The sequence below is a fragment of the Notechis scutatus genome, chromosome 5, assembly GCF_049901735.1.
Source record: "Notechis scutatus isolate UNSWTSFEM ecotype Mainland chromosome 5, rNotScu1.2, whole genome shotgun sequence".
NCBI classification, from domain to species: domain Eukaryota; kingdom Metazoa; phylum Chordata; class Lepidosauria; order Squamata; family Elapidae; genus Notechis; species Notechis scutatus.
This window is the reverse complement of record NC_142013.1, coordinates 61,493,679-61,519,644: the sequence shown is the minus strand read 5'-3', so window position 1 is coordinate 61,519,644 and position 25,966 is coordinate 61,493,679. Positions and strand designations below refer to the sequence as shown.

The window sequence follows — 25,966 nt, the reverse complement described above, 5'->3', positions numbered from 1 at the left end:
AAGTAAGGTCGTGGCCATGGATGATGTAGGGGAAGAAGTGAGGAGATTAAGGGTCAGGCCAGGGCCTCTGAAGGAGGGGAAAATGGGTGACGCATCGCGCTTAAGGGAGAGTGGGTGGTGAGCAGGTGGCAAGTGGGCGGCGGCTCCAAGGCAAGGCTGGAGCTGGGAAATCATGCGTTTCCCAACCCAGCTAGGCAGCTGGTGGTTCCAGGCCTCAGGAAATAGCATGCATCCCTGGGGCCCCAGCCCCAGCCCCAAGGCGAAGGGTCAGCAGGAGGTATGCATTGCTTACTTTGGTGAGCTGAGCTGACCGGGCATCAACAAGGCAACTGGCAAGGCGATTAGCTGAGCCACGTGGTGAAGGCAACATATAAAGGGCGGGTGGGGGTGGGTGGGGTGAACATCGAGCAGCCAGAAAAGATGGATGAACATCGAGCATCGAGCAGCCAGAAGGGGCGAGTGAGAGGCAACTGGGCGACTGGGTCGGGGGTGTGGCCAGCCAGAAGTCACTTCCGGTTCGGCGACCCATGCCAAATTCTTGCTACCGGTTTGCCAATCTGGTGTGAACCAGCTGAATACCACCTCTGGTTGTACTCATCTGAATAATGTTCTTACACAGCATCTCTTCTGATAAGTTTCTTTTTTTATTAGACAACATGTCTTTTTCAAACTTTCAGAAACTTCACTAAAGATTTTAAGTGTCCAGATTGAGTCTACATTCTTCAGTGGGAATTTTATTTTTCTCTCAGTACAAAATTGCTTTTAAATTGTCCAACCAATTTTCAGATTGATGTATATGATAATATGAAGTTATTTTTAGTCACTATTTATGCAATATGTGCCTTGCCCAAATTCATAGACCCCAATACATATTTACATATATAAATAAAAGGATTACACTTTATTTTGCACGATCATAATTACAGCTAAAACAAGCAATGGTTTTACATTATGTCAATCAAGTTTGTGTGAATAAAGACTTACTCATCTCACCTTGTATATTTGAATTAGCACATCTGTCCAGGCTCGCTTACTCACAGCCTCAAAGATAGAGTCATCCAAAACATAAATATAACTCTCATCTTCATTAGATTTTTGAATCTTTAAATAAAAATAAAATAATTCAGATTTACATTTTGGTTTTCTTTCATCATCTACCACAATGAACTAACATTAAGTATTATCTGAAATAAAATTATTAAGATGTTCTGCATATTTGGGTGGCATTGAGTTGTAATAAATTAGTAGTATTAATAAATCTGTGGATGCAGAAAATGCTGTGTTCAAAATACTATATAAGATTATAAAAATGGTATTATACGGATATTTATTTGGTAATGTGATCTGCTTTCAAATAAATATGCTTCAGGGAGTTTAGATTGCCATGCAGGAAAGGAGGGGGGGGGGAGCATGCTATATTTCCAGCAAATATCCTTTACAAATCTGTATATTTCCTCTTGATGTAAGTTTCATTAAAGCACTACTGCTGGCTATAGCTTGTAAATAACTCACAACAAAATAAAAAGTGGTAGATTTACATATTATAGTATTATTCATACAACCAGAGAAAAATCTTTTGAATTATTACAGTATATTAACATTAAAAATATGAAGTTTAGCTAGGTAAATTACCTTCAGCATAAGCTGCAAATGGGACCATATCGTATAATCTTCGAAGTCAAGAAGAAACTGAGGCATAATGTGGGAAAGAGACGCTCCTTGACTTCTAAAGTCAACATCAAAAGCAAAGTAATAAATAGAAACAATGCAAAATATTGGAAAAGAATGACTAACTTCAAGAGGTTTTTATCCATAGCCATAAATTTGAAATCTTATATCCTCCAAAAAAGATACTTAAACAGATTACTTTTTCTCATAAGAACATTTGTCCCTCTTGAATAGAGGAGTAGACTATTGCAGGATTTCAAAAAAACCAAAAAATAGGAATCCTAAGGATACTTGGGAATAAAAGCCATTGAACTCAATAGAATTTTCTACAGGTTAAGTATACATAGGTTTATGATTGCAAAATGCAGCATGAATGCTTGTTGAGCTTTTTACAAACAACTGTTTTCTTCTTTTCCATCCCAAATTGTAACTCCCTTTCTCATCTTTTCCCAGTTCTGTCCCTATTCCTGTCATTTTATCACCATCTTCTTATTTACTGCATTTGATGGAAGGAAGGAGGAAATGAGGGTTAATATATGTACTTTTACATACTTTATTAATTTTACAAATTAGATAATTAAAACTATTTGTCTGTGAAATAAGTTAACACCTTTTAATTGAAATAATATTGATTTTATATTTTTGCCCTTACCTTCTTCATATATGGAATATGGCCTCTAGCCAGTGTATCTATAATATATGTGGCTTTTTATTGTGGTTTTAGAGGTCAGTCTTCAAATTAATATTTTATTTCAGAATGGTCTAGCATAATATTAATACTTCAATAAATATGTACATATCTAGAAAACTTTTGAAACTATATGCAAATCATACTAGTACTTTCAAAGCACATACTTAAGAAAAGTGATCATTGTAGAATGTTGCCAGTGAAGTTGCACCACTCGTTGGATGGGATCAAAAGGCAAAACTTGACTTGAACTAATTCCAGGCAATAATTGTCCACTTAAATGAATCAACATGTCATAAATTGTCTTGGTATCCTTACCAAGATTTAGCTTAAGTTTTTCATCTGATGAAGTCATTTGAATTTTACAAATATCACTAGAGGATACAAAGAAATCTGTTTTATTATTAAAAGTAAGGTAAATTAAAGAACCTCCTATTGGAATATTTTGTTATTTTGTGGTACAGGTAGTCCTTGACTTATGACCACAATTGAGCCCAACATTTCTGTTGCTAAGTGAAATATTTAAGTGAATTTTGCCCCATTTTTTGACCTTTCTTCCCACAGTCATTAAGTGAATCACTGAAGTTGTTATGTTAGTCACATGGTTCTTAAATGAATCTGGCTTTCCTATTGACTTTGCTTGTCAGAAGGTTGCAAAAAGCGATCACATGACCTCGGGATACTACAACCTTCCTAAATATGAGTCATTTACTAAGTATCTGAATTTTGATCATATGACCATGGGGATGCTGCAACAGTCGTAAATATGAAAAACGGCTGTCATATTTTTCAGTGCCATTGTAATTTCGTATAGTAAGTAAATGAACTGTTGTAAGTCAAGGACTGGCTGTATTTACTATTTGATACCAAAAAGTCTAGGTAGCATAACAACTAAACAAGAACAACCGATGCAGTACTAAACAGAAAATAAAAAATGGCAGGAACAAGCCCAGAAAGAAGGAAGCAAGGGGGCTTCACACACACACACAGACACACACACCAACGGTCTGGGCAAAGACGTCTTCGAGGAAGGCCTTCTAAACAACAATGGGAAAATATGGTTTACTGACTAGTAATTAATTTAACCAAATAGGATGAACATTTATATTATTTTATTTAAAAAGATACATTATGAATAGAACACTATGCATAGTCAATGTCAAAGTTCCAGAAAAATCCAACTCCAATCAAAAACTCCGAGAAGGGCATTTTCTCAGTTTCCTTTTATTAGAGTAGGTATTACTGGCACATCTGGGAAAACCTGAATCTGAGACTTCCAGGTTTTCTTTTAGTAATTCAAAAGTCAAAACCCAACCCATCAGTCCATCATATGGTCCAATCATCAACTGTTCCAACTTGAGACATCCCTTCAACCACTCCTCCTCCAGGTGCAAGAATAACATGACCTTGACCAAAAAGAAGAATGCTATTATGTCTAACTACCAACACTCTAAAATCCCCCCCTACTATTCCAGGCACAGGAATGTGGCAACGTGAAAGCTTCTGGTTCTAAATATGGCTTCCAAAGCTGACGGGCTGGTCAACTCATACATAAAAATATGCTTTGGAAACCTTATTCAACACTGCCACATAGCTTGAGAAAGTGGGAGGGGGTGATTTTAATTGAGTAGCTCTAAGTAGACAAAATAAAATTCTTTTGTTAGTTCAAGGTCATGGAGTGTGGCTGACATAGGAACAAAAAGGAACTTTCCAATATGAAAATCCAGACAGAGTGGTGGAAAATGGGGACAAATTAATGGAAATGAAACAAGGCAAGCGACCCTTACCAGACTTTGTATGGGACTTTAAAAGGGTCACAAGCCACCTCATGGACTGGCCTGAAAGAATCATCTTGCACTATTTCAAAAACGCCATTGACCCAGAAGTGTAAAAAAAGCCTGCAACATTAGAGGAATACCTGAAACGCTACAAGCGTGGTATGCAACAGCCCTCAAATTAGACCGCAATATCAATCAACAAAAATGGCCCCTACCATCAAGTGAGAGGATGGATACTGAAAAATTATAATTGGGGTGGGCCCACTGCCCCCCCTTCCACCCACTAAGAAACTACTACCAAACATGGGTCCAAAAACTGAAGCAACAACCACCGCCTCAGACTTTCTTCCAGGTACTCCCCAAGTAGCCAAACAATACAGAGACTTGGCTGAGGCATTCAGTGAAGAGGAATGCAATGTTTTATCTCCCCATCAAGCCATTGATTGTGCCATACAGTTAGAACCCAGGGCAAAACTGCCAAAACCAAAGATGTATTCCATGACACCAGCTGAAATGACTGAATTGAGGAAATACATCAATAACAATTTGGACAGAGGTTTCATTGAGCCTGCCAAATCTAGGTTGGCCACCTCAGTGCTGTTCAAAGAAAAGAAAGATGGCGGGTTGAGATTATGTGTTGATTTTAAGGGTGTGAATGCTGTGTGCGTAAAAAACATGTACCCTCTCCCCCTCATGAAGGACTTATTAAACCACCTGTCAAAAGGCAAGGGCTTCACCAAACTAGATCTGAAAAAAGCTTACTACCGAGTCCACCTAAAGGAGGGAGACGAATGGAAAACTGCCTTCAACTGCCCTTTGGGTAGTTTCCAATTCCGAGTCATGCCTTTCGGACTTCAAGGGCCTCCCGCAGTATTTATACAACTCATCAACAAAGTGTTACATCCCCACTTGTACCAGGGGGTCCTCATCTACCTGGATTACATCCTTATATTCAGCATAACCATCAAGGAACATGTCAAATTGTTCAGACAAGTGCTGAAAACACTTTTAGCCACCAAGTTATATGTAAAACTGTCAAAATGCAAATTCCACAAAGAGTCGCTGATTACCTAGGCTGACGAATATCCAACCAAGGAATTGAGATTGACCCTGGAAAAGTGAAAGCTGTGCGAGACTGGCAACCTCCCAAAACATGAAAGCAACTTCAAAGCTTTTGGGGTTTTGCCAAATTCTATAGAAAATTCATTCCTTCTTTTGCTGAGGTCTCCCTCCCTTTGACAGAGCTATTGAAAATGGGGCCTTCCCCTACCAAACCGAAGCCCAATTTGAAAACTGGGCGGAATTATTGCCATTTGCAGAGGTTGCTTATAATAATGCAGTACATAGCAGTATGGGCTTGACTCCATTCCAAATCAACACTGGCATGGAATTTGTCCCTATGCCAGAATTACCCAAAGAAACCCCCCCCCCCCACATCCATATCTGTAACAGAATGGATGAACTCATTAAAAAAGGGTTGGGAGGATATGAAAAAAGCTTTGACTGAAGCTGCTAAGAAATACAAAAAGCAGGCAGACAAACACAGATCCCTCCAACCACCATTTAAAGTAGGGGAAAAAGTATTTTTGTCAACAAAATATCTCAGATTGAAACTTCCTAGTAAGAAGTTGGGCCCTACGTTCTTAGGTCCATTCCCAATATCAAAAGTAATCCAATTAAGTCTTCCCCGGTTATTGGGAAAAATACACCCAGTGTTCCATAGTAGTTTATTAAAACCAGCTGTAGTATCAATTTTAAGACCAATACCAACAACTCCCCCTAAACCTTTAATCGTACAGAGTGAGACACATTATGAAATCAAGAAATACTTGATTCTAGATTACACTGAGGGAGATTACAATACTTGGTATTGTGGAAGGGTTACCCTGTATCAAATACTACTTGGGTTAAAAGTTGGGATGTACATGCAGATAGATTAGTTAACCAATTCCATGAGGAATTCCCTAACAAACCGAAGGGTCCTCTTGGAGGGGGGAGAGGGGGTTAAGGACATTGCATTAACCCCTGGTTGTGTTTTGTTTATTATTTCTTATAGGAGGTGAACTTCTCAAGGGACGCCTGTCAGCTTTGGAAACCTTATTCAACGCTGCCACATAGCTTGAGAAAGTGGGAAGAGGGTGATTTTAATTGAGTAGCTCTAAGTAGACAAAATATAATTTTTTTGTTAGTTCAAGGTCATGGGCTGTGGCGTAGGAACAAAAAAAAAGGAACTTGCTTTGGGATTGGTTCATGTGATGTGATGATGAGGGAAAAGGGGATGGTTTGTAGTTTGGGACATTGTGGGAAGTCCGGAAAACTTCCACAGATGTGCCAGGTGCTATTCTAATAAAGGTACTTTTGAGATGACGTCTGTCTCGGAGTTACTGATTGGAATGGAGGTTTCCTGGAATGCTGACATATGCCTCTTTTAACTATCAATGAAATTTATATTTTATTTTTTAATAATTTATATACTATAGGAACTCTCATATTTATCTGTGCATAACTCTTTGTCTGTGTGTAATTTTTAACTGGGTGAAATGATACATCATAGGGCAACAGTGATGAACCAATGTACCTTAAATGGGATAAGTTACAGAATGCATTCACAATCCAAAATCCAGAATCCATGACTTCCATGGAATTGAAATTTGGCAAATTTTATACAAGGTTTTATGGCATAATACAAAAGAGAATAAAAAATTCCCATGCTCAGATGTTTGACTGCTATACAGTTCAACATGGACTGTTTTCAAGACAGACAAATATCTGAACATCTTCCTGAATTTTTAAGAACTTTTCCACTGAAAGCAATACATTAGATGCTTCACTATTGTTGAAAACACTGAGAAATCTGGTAAGGAAATACCAGTAAAACAATGACCCAATAAGTCAAGGGTTGTCTAGCTTACAAATATAAATATAAATCACTGCTCTTTTCTCCAACTCATACAAAAATATTTCCTAAGTTTAATAAAGCATTCATTTAAAAAAAAAAGTTGTCTGTGATAACAATCTGCTCTTACCGTCTTAGAGAATATGGAATTGAAATTGGATTTGGTCCTTTAGACCAACCAAAAAGAGTAAACCAGTTCTGAGCTGCCATTACAATTTTCTGGAAGAAAGTATATTTTGCTGTGTCTTCTGCAGGAAAAACTAATTCATTAGATGTATTCCTCTTAACCCATTTATTTTGGATGACAGCCTCCTGCTTCTTTATGTTTTCATTTTCAAGGATTTTTTCCAGTTCTGCATAAAAATACAGTAATTTAGTTATCATTGTACCACTTGCTAGCAAACCATTACATATTATTTAGTTATTTAACATTCAGTTTTTGCTGAAAACAAAACCAAATACTTCAGGTATGTCCAAATGTATGTGATTATGCTCCAATAATCAGTAAAGTGTCTATTTCTTACTTTGGAAATATTAGTTATCCTATAAAATAAAAGTCATAGCTTCATATTGAATAGTTAGACTTGATTATGAATATGTCTGTCAACTCATGAAACATTTTGTATACACATTTTATAGTTGACAACAGAAAGAAGGGGTGTTTTCAAACAGCAGACAAGAGTGTGGAATCGAAAGTGTTTATTTTTATTTATTTATTTATTTATTTATTTATTTATTTATTTATTTATTTATTTATTTTGTCAATTGCTTGCAAGATAATAGGTATAAGTAAAAACATAGTTATGAATACATGGATACATATAAGAAAAATTTAAAAAATAAAAGAAACAATAGGAGAGGGACGGTAGGCACGTTGGTGCACTTATGCACGCTCCTACAGACCTCTTAGGAAAGGGGTGAGGTCAATAGTAGACAGTCTAAGGTTAAAGTTTTTGGGGTTTGGGGAAGAAACCACAGAGTCAGGTAGAGTATTCCAGACATTGACCACTCTGCTGCTGAAGTCGTATTTCCTGCAATAAATTTTAGTGCAATTAACCTTGAGTTTGTATCTATTGTTTGCTCTTGTGTTGTTATGGTTGAAGCTGAAGTATTCATTGACAGGTAGGACATTGCAATGTATGATTTTATATACTATACTTAGATCGGACCGAAGGCTGCGTAGTTCTAGGTTTTCTAGGTCTAGAATTTCGAGTCTGGTGGCATAAGGTATTCTGCAATGAGTAAAGGAGTGGAGAACTCTTCTTGTGAAATATTTCTGGACTTTCTCAACTGTGGTAATATCAGATACGTAATGTGGGTTCCAGACTGATGAGCTGTATTCGAGTATTGGTCTAGCAAATGTTTTGTATACTCTAGTTATTAGTGTAATATTACCAGAGAAAAAGCTACGTAAGATTAGGTTAACAACTCTTAACGCCTTTTTGGCTATGTAGTTACAGTGGGCTCTAGCACTTAGATCATTAGAGATGAGTACTCCAAGATCCTTGACAGAGTTTGGTTCATCAACAAGGTCTTGACTATTCAGCCTGTATTTTATTGTCTGATTTTTTTTCCTATATGTAGGACAGAGCATTTATTTGTTGAGATTTGAAGTTGCCATTTGTTTGACCATTCTGATACATAGTCAAGGTCTTTTTGAAAGGTAACAGTATTGTCTGTGGTGTTGAATAGTTTTACATCATCAGCAAAGAGAACACAGTCACTCTTAATATGATCATAGAGGTCATTTATGTAGAGTATGAAGAGAGTTGGTCCTAGAACACTGCCTTGGGGGACACCACTGTTGACAGGTACAGAATTTGATAGAACGCTCCCAATTTTGACCATTTGTTTGCTTCTATCCAGTTATGCAGGTGTCCAGAGATACTGTAAGATTTTAGTTTTAGGAATAGTTTGTCATGTACCACTGAATCAAAGGCTTTACAGAAGTCTATGTAGATTGCATCTATTGCATCAAGTTGTGTAGTCCATATGTTTTTCTAGTGTAAGAGTTGCAGATTACAGGATAGTTTTTTCCTGAAACCAAATTGTTTATTAGAGAGTAGGTTGTTTGTCTCTAAGTGGAGGATGATGGATTGATTAATAATTGATTCCAGGACTTTACAGGTTATGCAGCATAAAGAGATTGGTCTGTAATTTTCAACTAGGCTGGGGTCTCCCTTTTTGAAGATGGGGATAACCGTGGCTTGTGACCATAGTTTTGGCAAGGAGCTGGTCCTGAAAGATTTTTCAAAGATTATGCTTAGAGGTTTGGCTATGGCAGTGGATAGCTTTTTTAAGAAGTAGGCACATATTACGGTCCAATAGATAGAGATGGTTTTAGATTGCATAGTGCTTTTTCAACATTGTCTTCTGTAAAATCGATATGTATTAGATCATTGTAGTTGTCTATGGTTCGACTAGGAAATACTGGGCATGATCCATTGCTGTTTGCAAATACTGAGCCGAAGAATGTGTTAAAGATGTTGGCTTTAATGGTGTCATTGTTGCAGTCTTTACCAGTAGGTCCTTTCAGGGGTGGGATGGACCTTGAGTCTTTTAGTTTGTTGTTTACAAAATTGTAGAAAGCGCGGGTGGAATTGGTGTGTAGAAGGTTTTCTTCTTGTTTAATATGATAATTGGTGCATTCAGTCTTTATCTGGTGGCATAAATTTTTGTATCGGCTTTTGAAGTTGGCAACATGACCAGATTTGTTTTTCTGCCAAAGTGATTTCTTTTGGGATTGAAGCTTCCTTATTGTTGTGGGTAATTTGTTTTTTCTGGTTTTGGGAGTTGTTATTGGTACATATAGTTTGATGACTCTTTTGACCAAGTAAAAATATGTTGTAATGGTCTTCTACAGTATTGCATCCAATGAATAGAAATTGCCAATCAAGGATAAGAGATCGTTGTTTATAAGATCATAGTTGCCTTTTTTGAAATTACAATTGAGGATTCCATAGTTTTGATGATTTTTGTGTGGACATATGTTGAGACAAAAGTCAATCATGTTGTGGTCACTGTTGGAAAAGGGTTCTTTAATTTGTATTCCGTAAATTGAATTCAAACTATTGCAGAAGATGAGATCGAGGCAGTTGTTAAGTCTAGTGTTGTTGGCTACTAGTTGTTCTAGTCCCAGATTTGTTACTGCATTGTAGAAGGTTGCATGTGTGGGTTCAGTTGTACATTCATTAAGGGTCCAGTTAATATGAGGTAGATTGAAGTCAACAAGAAAGATAAAAGCATGTGGGCAGGATTCCATTCATATTTTCTTCAAAGACTGATTAGATGACTGAAGCTTCTGCTGCGAAAAAATCTAATTGGAGAGCATGATTGATGACTCTTGGCTATGGAGGTCTTTCGTTGGATGATACACCCAGAGGGGTGGGGGGGAAAGCAGGATCAAGGGTGACAGTGAATTATGTATCTCAGAGTTGGCTACGCCCTGGTTAGTGCTGGGCGTAGAATATTTACTTCAAATAAATCCTCTTTAGTTTTGGGAATGTGGCTCGAGGCTCATGATTTAATTGGAGTAACTGCCGGAATCCTGACAGATAGCCAACTCTCCTAATTAATCACTGGGGTGCTGCGTCCTAGCCTCTTCCATCGCTCCCCGACATCTGGGGTGCATGGAGAGAAACTCAGGCAGCCATGGCGGAGTCTATCAGGAGAAAGCTTGGCTTCTAGCTAGAAGCAAACAGAAACTGACAGCATAATTACAGAAGGAGGACAGCTCCTCTTCAACTCCAAAGAGGAGAAACCTGTTCCGTTGGAAGGGAGAAAACCAGATAAGTACCTGATGGAATCCCTGAGAAGATCCATAGAGCAGCTGAGGGAGGGATCTGAACAGGCCACCATTGAAGATGATGGCCTGTCCTGCCACCCAAAACATAGGGGAATTTTTACAGGACCTTTTGAAATGGAGAGAAGCAGGCAAGACCACAGCCCTCCCTCTCTACATACCAGGAAAAAAAGAGCCCACAATGGCAGCCAGTGCCTCCCCCACACAGCAGGCAGTCCCTTCCCCCTGTGCGAACTAGAGCTGGGGAGGAAGGTCAGCCACTGTGGTAATATAACCTATTGATCATTTTATCATTTTCTGTAAGGCCTTTGTATAACTAGCAGTAAGTCTAGGAGATGTGGGCATTCTTGGTGGGGGTAGGTGTATCTTTGCTCAGGGTGCCTCATCCTGTTTTGATTCTGCCAGTTTAGAAGGAACAGGAAAATGGGTGAAAGTTCAAGATACACAGTTGTGCTTTCTCATGGGACTTTCCAAACTTTCCCATGAGACTTTCTGTGGCTGTATGATCTCATCCTAGCAAGGTAACATCTGGGACTTTCCAAGATTGTGTGTTCTCATGCTGGTGAAGTAATCTCCTGTTGAGGTCATTGTTTTCTGAATATGCAGACTGTATTTTGCTTGTGTTTTTTCTCAATAAATACTGCTACCTGAGTTCTCTCAGGGTTGGCATTTTTCTCAGAGACAGTTCCCTGTGTCTCATTTCAATGTCAAACCACCATAAATGGTGACCCCGACGTGATAGCTTGGAAGGCTATACGTTTCCCGCATCCTATACTCATCGTCGCGGACGTCGACTGGCCCTCATCTTCTTCGCTGGACGAAGATAGATTCTTTCGTGAGTATGGGGGAGATCTCTCGAAGGCTCAGAAAGAGCACATCAGGGAATTGAGAGGGATCATTGGGAATAGTTTTGGGTTTGGAATTGGCAGTAGGGGTTGTGCTGTAGGAAAGAAAGAAATTGAGGACTTACTACAGTATGTTTGGAAAAATATTAAGTCATATCCGGAGGGAGGTAGTATTAAAGTAGAGTCCTGGAAAAAGATAGGGAAATTTTTGCACGAGGAACCTCGTGCCCCTTCTTCAATTTTGTTAACCTGGAGGGTGATTATGGATGCGTTAGCTACTTATGAACAACCGCTCCTATCACCCCCCGAAGAAGGTTTGCCGCTTTACCATGCGGTACGTTTGTTGCCGCCGACGGCACCTCCAGATAAATCTGGGGGACTGTCCGGCGCTAGCAATACTTTGTCAGAGGATAAGAGTTTACCTTTAAGGGTTCAGGTGGATGCAGTTACTGCAGCTATTCAAGAAGCAAAGAATAGAGGGGAATTATCAGGAGATGATTTGGTGGAGTTTGGAGTAGAAGTTCAACTTAATCCAGTGGAAATTGTCATGGATGCTGCATTAAATCCGCAGCGGGAGTGGAAGCCTTTACAGCTCAGAATTTTGAGGGAAGTTAAGCAAGCAGCAAAAGAATATGGTGTTAGAACGCCATATACTCAGGCATTGTTAGAAGCAGTTGGTTATGGAAATAAAATGATTCCGGCTGACTGGAAAGCTCTGTTGAATATGATTTTAACTCCAGCTCAATATTTGGTGTTAGATCAGAAATGGAGACAGCTGGCAGTCCAGAGGGGAACAGCAAATGTTACCCCAGATCAGCTTTACGGAGCTGGTAATTTTACAACAGTGGAACAACAGAGAGATGGTATGCCTGAGGAAGGGTTCATTCTTCTCCCACAAATAATTTTTCAAGCCATAGGGTCTCTCCCTGGCGGCGAAGGTGGTGAGAAGACCTTTACTTACATCAAACAAGGGAACAATGAACCCTATGAAAATTTCATTAGCAGACTGAAATTGGCTATTGAAAGACAAATTGATAATCAATTCGCCCAGAAAGAGTTGCTTTTAAGTTAGCAGTAGAACAAGCTAACACAGATTGCAAAAAGATTTTAAATCCACTGGTAGCAAGTGGAGAGAGAAATCGCAGATTTGATTAATGCATGTAGGAAGGTTGGGAGTCAGTCTTTTAACATGGAAACTTTAGCTCTGGCTTTACAAACAGGACATGCTCAAAAGGGGAATTGTTTCAATTGTGGGAAGCCTGGACATTTTAAAGCGCAATGTCGGGCTCCTGGAGGGGGTCAAAGTCAGCAGTATAAGAGATCAATGGGACAGGGTGTTCGTCCTAAATCAGTGTGCCCAAAATGTAAGAAAGGATACCATTGGGCATATCAGATGCTCCTACAGTTTTTACTGATGGAGGGAAAGTTTTTGGTGCTTGTGTTTGGAAAGATAAATCTGGAATTTGGCATACAAAAGTGACATCAGAGCAGAAGTCTGCCCAGCAGGCAGAACTTGCTGCTGTAGTTTTGGCTTTTCAAAATTTTCACAATCAGGATTTTAATTTAATAGTGGATTCATTGTATGTGTATAATTTGTTACCCTTTGTAGCAGGTTCTTATTTGTCTCCTGGAATATCACCTGATATTTTAAGATTGCTTTTGTTGTTACAAGGATGTTTGGAGCAGCGTGTGAATGTGTGTTTTGTTGCTCACATGCCATGCTCAAGACCATGTTGACTAAATTAAATAAAAAAGGAGGGAAGCTCCTGGGGCTTCCGGCGATTCAAGATCAATTAAATCTAGCTTTATATACTTTAAATTTTTTAAATTTGTCTGGTAACCCCCTCAGCGCGGCCAGCAGGCATTTTTCTTCTCCTTCTACAGATGCGGTGAGACCTCGGGTGTTGGTGCGGTTCCTTCCAGATCCAGCATGGGTTCCTGCTGAGCTGATAACGTGGGGACGTGGTTATGCAGCAGTTGAACATCTTGATCAAATTCGTTGGGTTCCTGGTCGGTGTGTTCGGCCTGATCATTCGCAGGCACCTGTGAAGGAAGTTTCAGAGGAGCAGGATGGTGCATCTGTGGTTCCTGATCCTGCTGATTCTACCTAATCTGTCCTGGGCTGCTCGGGTGCGGAGAGAGCAGCGACAGCATGTTCAGCGTGCCGGAGATTTGGGCGATGATTTGTGGACAGATAATAATTACATTAAAGATTTGCGCACAACTGCCAAAAACTTGAACATCACCAATTGTTGGTTGTGTATGCACCTTCCTGGGAGAGTGGGAGAAGGACTAACATTGCATGGAGTGCCTTTTGAGGAAAAAGATTTAATAAAGAATGCAACCTGGAGAAAACAGTTGTCTTGTGCTACAACAGAGCAATTCCAGATGTTCAAAAAAGAAAAAATGCACACATTATAATCGGAATGTGACGGCTAAGGTCAAGGTGTCTTTAAAGGGAAGGGCGTATGTATGCTTCACCCGAAATGACTTTGGAGGAACTTTCCTAGGGAATTGGTCCAGGTGTAATGTCACTTTTCAAATGCCAACCATCTGTTATAATAGCAGTGTGCAGAACTATACCTGTCTCCCTCAGTTCAATTCTCCTCAGTGCTATATGTGTCAATATCTTGAGAAGATGAAGAATGGTTCTGAGGTAGCCCGGGGGGAGCCTTGGGCTATGGGGAATGATGTGTGGTTCCTATGTGGGGAGTATGGGTATCGGGAGGTTCCCAGGAATTGGTCTGGGATATGCACATTGGGGTATGTAATACCTGTAATTTATAAACTGGATCAGTTGCGGAAGGCAGAATCCGCAACAAGCGTGAGCTGGAATCAGGTCTAACCATGGGAGGTAATCTATGGACACAAATTTCCCGAGGTCTTATCCCGCCTTTGGGAATTGCAATGAACTATAGGGATATTCATATTTTAAATAATTTTACTGTTGCTATGTTTAATGATACTATAAAGAATATTAAGATGATTAATGTAGAAATGTCTGAAATTCGTACAGTTACTTTGCAAAATCGATATGCTTTAGATATTATGTTAGCTGCTCAAGGAGGAGTTTGTGCTTTAATTCATTCGCATTGCTGTATTTTTATACATAATTATGAGCCAAACATTACAAAAACTGTTCAGGACATGGAAGATCGTATTGCTCAGCATCAATCTGGAGCCGATGGGTTTAATGCATCATTCTGGGACAGTCTGTGGTCCTGGCTTCCTGATGGATCATGGTTTCGCTCCTTATTGCAAGGGGTTGTTATTATTATTGCTATATGTATCTTATTATGTTGTTTTATTCAATGTATTCCTAATCTATTACAAATGTGTACCTCAGTCTTCCGGCGTGTGGGATCAGGTCATGAGGGAACTGTGTACTATGCCACTAAAACACCCCCTATCTTTGAATAAATAAAAAAGGAGGGAATGTGGTAATATAACCTATTGATCATTTTATCATTTTCTGTAAGGCCTTTGTATAACTAGCAGTAAGTCTAGGAGATGTGGGCATTCTTGGTGGGGGTAGGTGTATCTTTGCTCAGGGTGCCTCATCCTGTTTTGATTCTGCCAGTTTAGAAGGAACAGGAAAATGGGTGAAAGTTCAAGATACACAGTTGTGCTTTCTCATGGGACTTTCCAAACTTTCCCATGAGACTTTCTGTGGCTGTATGATCTCATCCTAGCAAGGTAACATCTGGGACTTTCCAAGATTGTGTGTTCTCATGCTGGTGAAGTAATCTCCTGTTGAGGTCATTGTTTTCTGAATATGCAGACTGTATTTTGCTTGTGTTTTTTCTCAATAAATACTGCTACCTGAGTTCTCTCAGGGTTGGCATTTTTCTCAGAGACAGTTCCCTGTGTCTCATTTCAATGTCAAACCACCATAAGCCACCTCAAGTGCAGGCTTACAGAGGGCAACAGGGAGAGGAAGGAGAAGAGCCCAACCAACTGCCCTGGTTCAGGGGGAAATTTGATGGAGACCCAGACCAGCTAGCTTTATTCATTGACTCAGCTGAGATCTACCTGGAATGCTATGGATACCTCTACCCCTCCCCTAGAGCCATGGTGAATGCCATTTCTGAGGGGCTAGAGGGAGAAGCAAGAGGATAGCTAGCAACCCTCCACAAGAGAAGAGGCCCCCAACTACATGACGTAGATGCTCATATTTGAGGAGGCAGAGGAGGACCCGTACACGTAAGATGAGCTCAGCAGCCTAAAGCAGGGAGGGCAGCCCATCAAAGAACACATCCATGAATTCAGGAGAATCAGTGGGAAGATACCCCTTTTGCCTGAATGGATGCTGGTTCATTTTTTCAGAACCAGCCTGGACAAGCAAATTAACAAAGTAATTGCCTATCGGGACATCCCGAAACAACTCTCTGAGTGGTTCCGAGTGGCCATAAAAGTTGATGGGGCATTACATGTTAATGATACGAGAAAGCCGTTGGGAGCCAAAGAGAGAGGGTAGCCAGATCAGAGACCACCCAGCCGACAGGACACCACAGCATGATGACCCGCCCTGAAACCATCACTCTCACAAAATCCATTTAAATGTTACCGATGTGGGGGGTAGGGCATATGGCAAGGGTGTGCACAACCTCATACCTGAAACCAAGTCTGAAACCAACCCTAGAGCACGACCAGAACAATGCCCCAGACCAAGGCATCCCAGTTGTCCCTTCCGGCAGCAGAGGTCCCTCCCCATCCAGCCGAAGGGGGGGGGGGGCAATCTCAGGCAACAGTGATCAGTTGCCAGATTCTTATGACAGCGACCACGATGGCAAAAACAACCCAATGGTGAGTGGACCGGTTCCCCCTTTCGTCTTCCTAATACGGCTCATGGCCCCCAAAACAGGAATTCAGGGGATTTTCCAAGCCCTAATAGATTCAGGCTGCACTAGGTGCCTGATCAACCTAACCATGGTCCTGAAACTGGGGATCAGAATGAAAAAGCTGACCCACCCGATCCATTTCAAACAAGTAGATGGCTCCCTGTTGGGAGGAGCCTATGCCACTCACTTAACCGAACCAGTGAGACTAGAGCTAGAAGATCACTGGGAAACCATTTGATTCATAGTGGCTCCCAAAATGACAGAGGCAAGGGGGTAGCTGCAAACTGAGGATAGCAAAGGGACCCCAACCCCTTCCTCACCATCAAATAGAAGTACTGCTCACACAGAGAACTCTTCCAGAGGGTTCACAAGAACTGGCAGCCACCTCCGACAAAACCCCAGAAGTCGGACAGATCCCAAAAGAATATCAAAACCTCGCTTAAGTATTCAGCGAGTCTGAGTGTGACATCGTACCTCCCCACCATGAGACAGTACTATAGAAATCATTTCTAGGGCAAAACTACCAAAACCCCAAATATATGCCATGACACCCCAGGAAATGCAAGAAATGTGCAAATGTGTGCAAATATATAGACAAAAACTTAGCAAGAGGTTTCATTGAGCCAGCCAAACCACAAGTTGCAGTCCCAGTCCTGTTCAAAGAAAAAAAGATAGAACTATGATATTATGCGTGGACTTTAGAGTGATCAATGGACTGTGTGTACATATACCCCCTCCTGCTCATGAAGGACATGCTATCCCACCTGGACAAAGGGAAGGTCTTTACCCTAGTTCTTCAGAGGAGCCATGATGCCAAACTGGCAGGCCACTTTGGGTTCTTAAAGACTACACTTGGCTCGGAGGCAGTTCTGGTGGCCTGGCATAAAGAAAGACGTGGACAGTTATGTGAAAAGTTGCACCATCTGTGCCACGATGAAAAAATGACCAGGAAAACCCCCTGGACTGCTACAAATGGTAGCGGAGCCGACGAGGCCATCGGAGGAGATTGCAATGGACTTTATAGTGGAGATGCCAAAAAGTGGGGGAAACATGGTGATCTGGACTTTAATAGATTTATTTTCCAAACAGGCGCATTTCATACCTTGCAGCGGACTGCCCTCAGCCCGCCAGTTAGCCAAGCTGTTCCTGAAGCACTTCTACCACCTGCATGGAGTACCACAGAGAATTATCTCAGACAGAGAGGTCCAATTCACAGCCAAATTTTGGAGGGAGTTCCTGCTGTCTATTGGATCGTCCCAGGGTCTTAGCTTGGCCTTTCATCAATGGGGGGGTGGGGGTGGGGGGTGGGCAGAGAGATTGAATGCCATGGTAGAGCAGCATCTGAGGTGCTACATGAATTATCAGCAGCCCAATTGGATGGACCTCCTGCCTTTTGCGGAGGTTGCATACAATAATGCTGTTCACAGTAGCACGGGACTAACCCCCTTCAAAGTAGTGAGTGGCATGGACTTCATCCCAGTGCCAAGGGACCCCCCCTCCTCTGGCAGCCTGACCGATTGGATGTCAACGCTGAAAGCAACTTGGGAGAATATCAAAAAAAGCACTGGCAAAAGCTGCACAGACCTATAAGAAATAGGCAGAAAACACTGAGCAACAACCATTCCAGTTGGGGGAGAAGATCTATCTCTCCACCAAATATCTGAGGTTGACTCCCTAGCAAGAAATTGGGGCCAAAGTTCATGGGACCATTCCCCATAGCACCAACCCAGTCATTGTGCAATTGAAGTTGCCCCGATTGTTTGGGAAAATACACCCGTTATTCCATAGTAGCCTATTAAAACCCATGGTCAGATCAACGCTGAGGCCCCTACCTCATGAGCCCCCAGATCCCGTGGTCATAGGAGGCCAAACCCATTATGAAGTGCAGCAAATCCTCAATTCAAGGTGGCACAGGAGACAACTCCAATATTTAATCAAGTGGAAGGGCTACCCCTTATCAGAGGCATCATGGATAAAGTTATCTGAAAAAAATTATTTGGATTCTAATAGGGGTGTATTAGTGCTGGAAATAGGATGGATGGACATTATTATATTGAATGAAATCTGGGTATTGTAGCAGAATTTCGTAGAAGCATAGAAGCATAAGGCTGGGAGAGACATTGGAAGTCTTCCAGTCCAACCTCCTGTCCAAGGCAGGAGGCCATATAATATCCTGGACAAATGTTTGTCCAATCTTTTCTTGAAAATCTCCAGCAACGTTCCACAACTCTGGGAGGCAAATTGTTCTATTGATTAATTGTTCTGACTGTCAGAAATCCCTCCTTCTTCTGTTGTCAACTATAAAATGTGTATTTTAGCTTATGTCTGTTGATAAAGTTGATAATTTGATTGCAGATATGGAAGCTTATACTCACAACCCCCCCCCCCCGGCTTATTTTCAGGTTGGATCTCCTTGATGCTATTTCTGTTGATGCAGCTGAATTGTTGTTATTGTTGCTGGTTTGTTGTCGTTGTTGTTGTTTGGCAGCTTGCAGCACATTATTAGCTCATACTTCAGTGGTGGTCTACTGGGACATTTAGATCCCTCTCACAGATATTACTGTTGAGCCAGGTACTGCCTATCCTGTACTTGGACGTCTGGTTTTTGCTTCCTAAATGTAGGTTCTTACTTTTCTTCTATCAAGGTCGTTCTGAATCTTGAGTCTATCATTGAAAGTGTTAGCAATTCTCCCCAACCTGATGTCTTCTGCAAATTTGATGAAAACCCCTTAAATCCTTTGATCTAAGTCATTTATGAAGTGATTGAACTGGACTCAAAACAGAAGTACCATTGCTTGTTTCCCTCCACATAGGTGTACTTCCATTGAGGACTACATGATGAGTACCAACTGCAAATCCATCTGGTGGTGATACAGTCTGTCTCACATTGTTCTCTTTCCAAGAAGTAGGTTGTGACTTATTTTATCAAATGCTTTGTTGAAGCCTAAGTATCCTATATTCACAGCATTTCCTTCACCCATTAATTTAATCACATTATCAAAAAAGGCAATAAAGTTTGTTTGGCATAACCTATTTTTAAAAAGTCCATGCTGGCTTCTAGTAATCTGGCTTCTGGCAAACATTTTGTTCATTTCAATTAGCAATGATCTCAGTTTGAATTTTCAGCTGGTATTAGAAGTGTTTGTATTCACTTTGATCCTTCACTATGAAGTATTATTAGATCTAGTGAAGAGTCTAGCAACTTGTGTTAGGAATATAAGTCACCTAACAGTTATTTGGGTTGGAAATATATAAACCAGGATAGACATTTTAATACTGTATCTTTAAGAAAATGCAAAAAAACTGTAATTGGGTATAGTTTCTCAAACGGCCATAAGATGGAGCCAGAAAGCTGGGTTGTCTTAGTCTCAGAAGAAGCCTCAGTGAGTCTCTTTTTCCTTCTGTTGGAGAGTATTGCCATTCCTCCATTTTTCCTTCCAATTGACTGATATTCTTGGATTTGATGTAAGTCTGATACTGAACTGTTTTTGACACTGGACTTTGTTATTGGATTATCCCTGGACTGAAAACTGACTGATCTTACCTGTGAATGACTTTGGACTATGTATGAACTTTCCTTAAAAGTTTCTGGAAGTAAAAACCTACATTTACTGTACAGTGTATCTGTGTGCTGTGTGTGTATTATTCAAACACTACTTTCAATACGTCTCCCTGTATGCGTTCATTCTCCTAACGGGGAATTACCTCAATAACTTGTTTCTTGCCAGAAGATCTTTTGTACAAAATAAGATTTGGTGTTCCAATATTAGTATTTTATGAAATGCTCTGATTTAGCTATGATGAACCATGTCTTAACTGTCTCGATTACTATAATTCATTCTATATTGGTCTCCCTTTGAAACTATTACAAAAAGCAAATAAGCTTCATTTTCTTTCTTTCTATCAGTTCTACTGGCTGACTAATAATTCCCAAGCAAGGTTCAAAGAACAGATTTTGAATTAAATAAACCAGATGGTACCTGAATGGTACTTTCCTTCATATAAGCTTTCTTTGGCAGAAATCTTCCAAAGAAACAATTTTTCATTGTTCTTCCAGATATTAATATTACTAATACATAAAATGTCAACTGGTACTTTCAATATAATTTTTAATATCCATTGTGCAGAATTATACTATTTTGGTATATCACAACCAGAACTACTTATTGAAGCATCTTTAGTTCCAAAGATGAAACTATTTGACACTAGTGTATATTTAAAAACTGAGAAAATTAAAATCTGATTAATGAACTTTTCTTTATAAATCAGACCTCCCAAATAAATATCCCATTTGTTCAATAACTGTGCCATTTATAGCTAGCGGTCTTAGAAAGGAGCACAGAATTTACTATCTTCAAATAACTCTTGGGATGCTCATCCATATTTCTCAATCATTCCTTCATTTTAGAGATCATTTGTAAATTTTACCTGAAACAGAATTTTCATAATCAGAGTTGGTAACAGGATTAAAAATACTGGAAGAAGTCTGTATACATGTTCCAGGAATGTAGCATGGATGTTGTAAAGTATCTCCAGTGCTGTAAATTATCTTATTAGAATCTAAGTATGATGAAAACACACACAAAAATCATAATGAAGGATTCAGTTCATTCTAAAAGTACATTCTAAAATATTTAACTGTATAATATGCACAAATACTGTATATCATGAAATCAAAGTAGTATAAGCTAATGCTAATCCATCACATTCACAATAAATTCTTAAGATCTAAGCATGTCAGGGAACTAAATTGTTAAGAAAATAATTTGGAATTTTTGAAAGTAAGAATATAAATGTTCTCAGTAATTAAGAAAAAAAAAGAACAATTTCAATTAGTGAAAATTCTTTAAACACTAATGCTAAAGCATTAGGCTATAACCAGATGTGAAATACTTAAAATTATTAAGATACATCAAATAACAGATAATCAGAGTTGGAAGGGACCTTGTAGGTCATCTAGTCCAACCCCCGGCCCAATCAGGAGACCCCACATCATTTCTGACAGATGGGAGTCCAATCTCTTCTTGAAAGTCTCAAGTGATGGCACTCCCACAACTTCTGAAGGCAAGCTGTTCCATTGGTTGATTGTTCTCACTGTCAGAAAGTTTCTCCTTATTTCCAGGTTAAATCTCTCCTTGTTCAGTTTCCATCCATTATTCATTTGTCTGGCCTTTGGGTGCTTTAGAAAATAGCTTGACCTATTCTCTGTGGCAGCCCCTCAAATATTGGAAGACTGCTATCATGTCTCCCCTGCTCCTTCTCTTCACTAGACTAGCCATGTCCAGTTCCTGTAACCGTTCATCATATGTTTTAGTCTCCAGTCCCGTAATCATCCTGGTTGCTTTTCTCTGCACTCTTCCTAGAGTCTCAACATCTTTTTATAGCGTGGTAACCAAAACTGGATGCAGTACTCTAGTGTAGTCTTACTAAGACTTTATAGAGTGGTATTAGTACCTCACTTGATCTTGATTGTATCCGTCTGTTAATGCAGTTTAAGTTTGCATTAGCTTTTTTACTGCTGCTGCACATTGCTGGCTCATATTTAGCTGGTTGACCACTAAGACTCCAGGATCCCTCTCACAGTTATTGCTATTAATCCTGGTTTCACCCAGTCTATATGTGTACATTTAGGTTTTTTTGCCTAAATGTAGGGCTTTACTTTTCTCTACATTGAATTTCATTTTGTTAGATAGAGCCAAGTGTTGAAGTTTGTCAAGATCCATCTGGATCTTGAGCCTATCTTCTTGGGTGTTAGTTATTCCTGCCAGCTTAGTATAATCTGCAAATTTGGTAAATTCCCCTTCTATTCCCTCATCTATGTCGTCAATGAAGATATTGAAGAATACTAGGCCTAAGACAGAACCTTGTGGCACCCCACTGCTTACTTCCCTCCATGTAGACTTAGACCCATTAAGGACTACTCATTGACTACGGGTTGTCAACCAGTTGTGACTCCATCTGGTGGTGGTGCTATCTATCCCACTTTTTTCTAGCTTACCAAAAAGTAGGTTGAGGTCTACCTTGTCGAATGCCTTGCTGAAGTCTAAGTATATTATGTCCACAGCATTTCGCTGGTCTACTAATTTAGTCACTATGTTGAAAAATGAAATAAAATTGGTTTGGCATGATCTGTTTTTAACAAACCCGTGCTGGCTGCTAGTTATTACTTTACTTGTTTCTAGATGTTGGCAGATCTGTTTTTTATTATCTTTTCGAGTATCTTCCCGGGTATTGATGTTTATTTCGTTTAAACAAATTATTAATCCTTATTTTATATTTCTTCATTACGTTTCAGCATTGTAGAAAATGTAGATTAATCATTGTTTCTGGAACTAGAAAACTTTAACATCCATTTTAAACTTTGTATATAGCAATCTTATTTATTTCATATTTCATCCCACTGTTTCATGTCTTCCAGCCTTATTTTAGCATTCTCAATCATTTATTACTCTTCAAATCTACTTTTATAACTTTCAGTACTGTCTCATCCATCAGGATGTACTTTGTATGAAGACTTTTGGTGACCAAAAACAATAAAAGAAACAGATATGTCAATTATTTGAAACAATACTAATCAGAATAATATAAAAACAAATCAGAAACTGCTCACCACTTTCCAAGACAATTTGTTGGTTAGTAAGATGACAGGCCAAGTAGGGATACGCTGTAAGAAGGCAATTCTCTGCAGTTGCAGACACTTGAATTGAGAATCTAAACATAGAATAACTTTCATTAAAAACATAGTTGAATATTTCCTAGGCATTAGCAGAATTTTATAATTAAATTCTCTGTTTCCTCACTGTCTTGGCCTCCATGCAAAACTGCATACAGTGCATTATATACTGAAAATGTTTGCAAGTAAATAAAACATGTTTGCCACCATTACTTTTATAACAGATTGTCATTCTAGGAAGGAGGAGAACTGTGGAATGTAAAATTATTAGAAGACTGTAAATCAGTTGACTAGCTGGAAGCTGGGAAACCAAAACTGCTTTTCACTGCATTTTAAGTTAAATGTTTTTTTAATGAAATATTATGTGACACTTCCTATTTTGACCAAATCTCTTTCAAATATACTTATCTTCCCCCCGCCCCATACTGATTTCCTTGTAATAACAACTACAGTTAAAGTGAATTATTAGATTTTTCCCTAGTTCAATTCATGTACAGCAATGTGATGAATTTTGACCACCTTAATAAACTTTTTTGATCTTGGATAATTGTAATGATAAAGTTTTATTGCTCTAATCATTCAATTTAAAGCTCAAATGGGGTTTCTATATAGACCCACACTACCATTTCATTTCTAACTCAAGCTTGTAAATTAACAATTCTCATGTATTTCTTTTATTATTATTATTATTATTATTATTATTATTATTATTATTATTATTATTATTATTATTATTATTATTATTATTATTATTATTATTATTATGCGATTTTCTTTGTTATATATAAAATTTCCATATCCACAATGGCAGTGTACTGCCTGGGTAGAATCTCTTTTAAATATAAATAGCAAACCTTATACACACATTAATTACAACCATTATTCACTCAATCTATTCACCATAATCCAATGTATTCAAAATAATTCACATATTATTTTTGATTTGTCTTTTAGGTAGAAAACTATTCTGATCTGGGTGTATAAATTCGTTCAGAAGCCTTTTCAATTTCTCTGCTACTATTGAGGCCTATATTTTGTAATCTACATTTAATAATGATATTGGTCTATAGTTTTTTTTTATCTGTTTATAAGTCTGAGTCCTCTTTTGGTATTAAACTAATATTTGCTTCTGACCAAGTTTTGGGGAGGTTGGCCTTTAACAGAGCTTCATTATAGACCTCCAACATGATTGGTGTCTATTTGAGTAGAATGTATATTGATTTTTCTTTGGATTTAATTTTCTCCACATATCTTGCAAACATATTTCTTGTGTCATTTTAAAGAAAGTATTTCTTTCTATATACTAACTTTTGAACAAAACCCTATAGCAGATGATATATGCTGACACTCTTCTAAAGTGTCAGGCTACAGAACTTTTCCCATTCACTCAACTAGAATGAACTTCTGAAAACACATCAAAACGTATCAAAAAGGAATCCTTTATTGAGATGAGACAATTCATGTAGGAGTTCAAAGCAGCGTCTGAGGTCTCTCAGGCATACAGGGATACATAAGGGAGTTTAGAACCCCTCCCCTTTTTCAAGGAATGATCTTTTTCAGTTTCCCAGGGCATACCTAATTTCCCCCCACCCCCTTTTTAGAATGAACTTTTCCAGAGATTCCCAGTGTTAGATCTGGAGGAGTGGGTGCAATAACGGAGACGAGACATTTATAGTGACTCAACTCTTTAATAGTGACTTCAGAACAGAGCAACAACTTGGGCAGCAGCAGCTCTTTTATAGAGCTGGCTGCTGTCACAACAACCAATGAAATTGAATTAACCGCTCTAAAAGCGTCCAATCAGAGACGGCCCGCTGTCAGCCAATCAGGTCAGCCAGAAGCGGCCAATCACGATTCGCTTATCCGCGGGCCAATCAGAAGTGCAGGATTACGAGCCTGCTGCTGAAGTAAAGCTAGTATGGTTATTGATGAATGAGTTTGCTTAGTTCATAACACCCCTCCCCCCTAGGTTCCGTCTGAGGGGTGGGGTGACGTATTCTCGCAAGTAGGCAGGCCGTTTCACCTGTCTATTCGATTTTCGCTGTTCCACCGGTTTCTGCTCTGGCGCTGGCTCCGGTGGGCTGTTTGTAGAACCGGGTGGCGAAGACGGTTCCACTACTCCGCTCGGGGACTCAGGGCTGTCCTCTCTGCTGTCATCCGGGTTCCCTGGACTTGCTTCTATGGCCGGGCTGCTTTGCGGCGAAGCAATCACCCGGCTTGGTCCTCCTCCGGAAGGTGAGTATCCCATGGTTGGTTGTGCAGACTGCTGGGCTTCAATTATTGGGTCATCTGCTATTTCTATTTCGGCCCCCTCGATTTCCCTCCCCCCCCCCCAGTTTGAGATTCAGGGGTTGAGATAGGGTTAGGTGCCAATCGGGAACAAAGTTGGTCTATATGGCGCTTCCATAATTTCCCATCGTTAGTTTGTAGACGGTAAGATCTAGGGCCCATAAGTTGAGTTATAGTAGCGGGGACCCACAATGGATCACCCGAGAAGTTTTTCGCAAAGACTAAGTCGCCTACCTTGAACGCACGACACTTGCTGCTGGAACCGCAAGGTTTTTCTGGCATGTAGGTTGGGTGTAGGTGATCGAGGTGTGAGCGAAGTTTCCGGCCCATCAGAAGTTCGGCCGGGGTTCTGTTTGAAATGCTGTGCGGGGTGATGTGTTGGAGGAGAAGCATTCTGGTTACTTTGTCGTCAATGTCTCCATGTTCCATCTTGTGCAAGGTCTTTTTTATGAATTGGACCATTCGCTCAGCCCTGCCATTGGCCGC

At 39.7% G+C, this 25,966-nt stretch overlaps 1 protein-coding gene across 1 annotated transcript in view; it reads right to left on the bottom strand.

Moving 5' to 3' along the window:
* The window catches only part of CFAP47 (cilia and flagella associated protein 47), a 245,919-nt gene that overhangs the window by 73,194 nt on the left and 146,759 nt on the right, over positions 1–25,966 (bottom strand). The window contains exons 27-32 of the mRNA XM_087966888.1: positions 23,129–23,229; positions 20,947–21,078; positions 7,161–7,383; positions 2,524–2,730; positions 1,633–1,726; positions 994–1,101 (exon numbers count right to left, since the gene is read on the bottom strand). Of these exons, the coding sequence (XP_087823014.1) occupies positions 994–1,101; positions 1,633–1,726; positions 2,524–2,730; positions 7,161–7,383; positions 20,947–21,078; positions 23,129–23,229 (865 nt within the window). The remainder of the gene's footprint in view (positions 1–993; positions 1,102–1,632; positions 1,727–2,523; positions 2,731–7,160; positions 7,384–20,946; positions 21,079–23,128; positions 23,230–25,966) is intronic.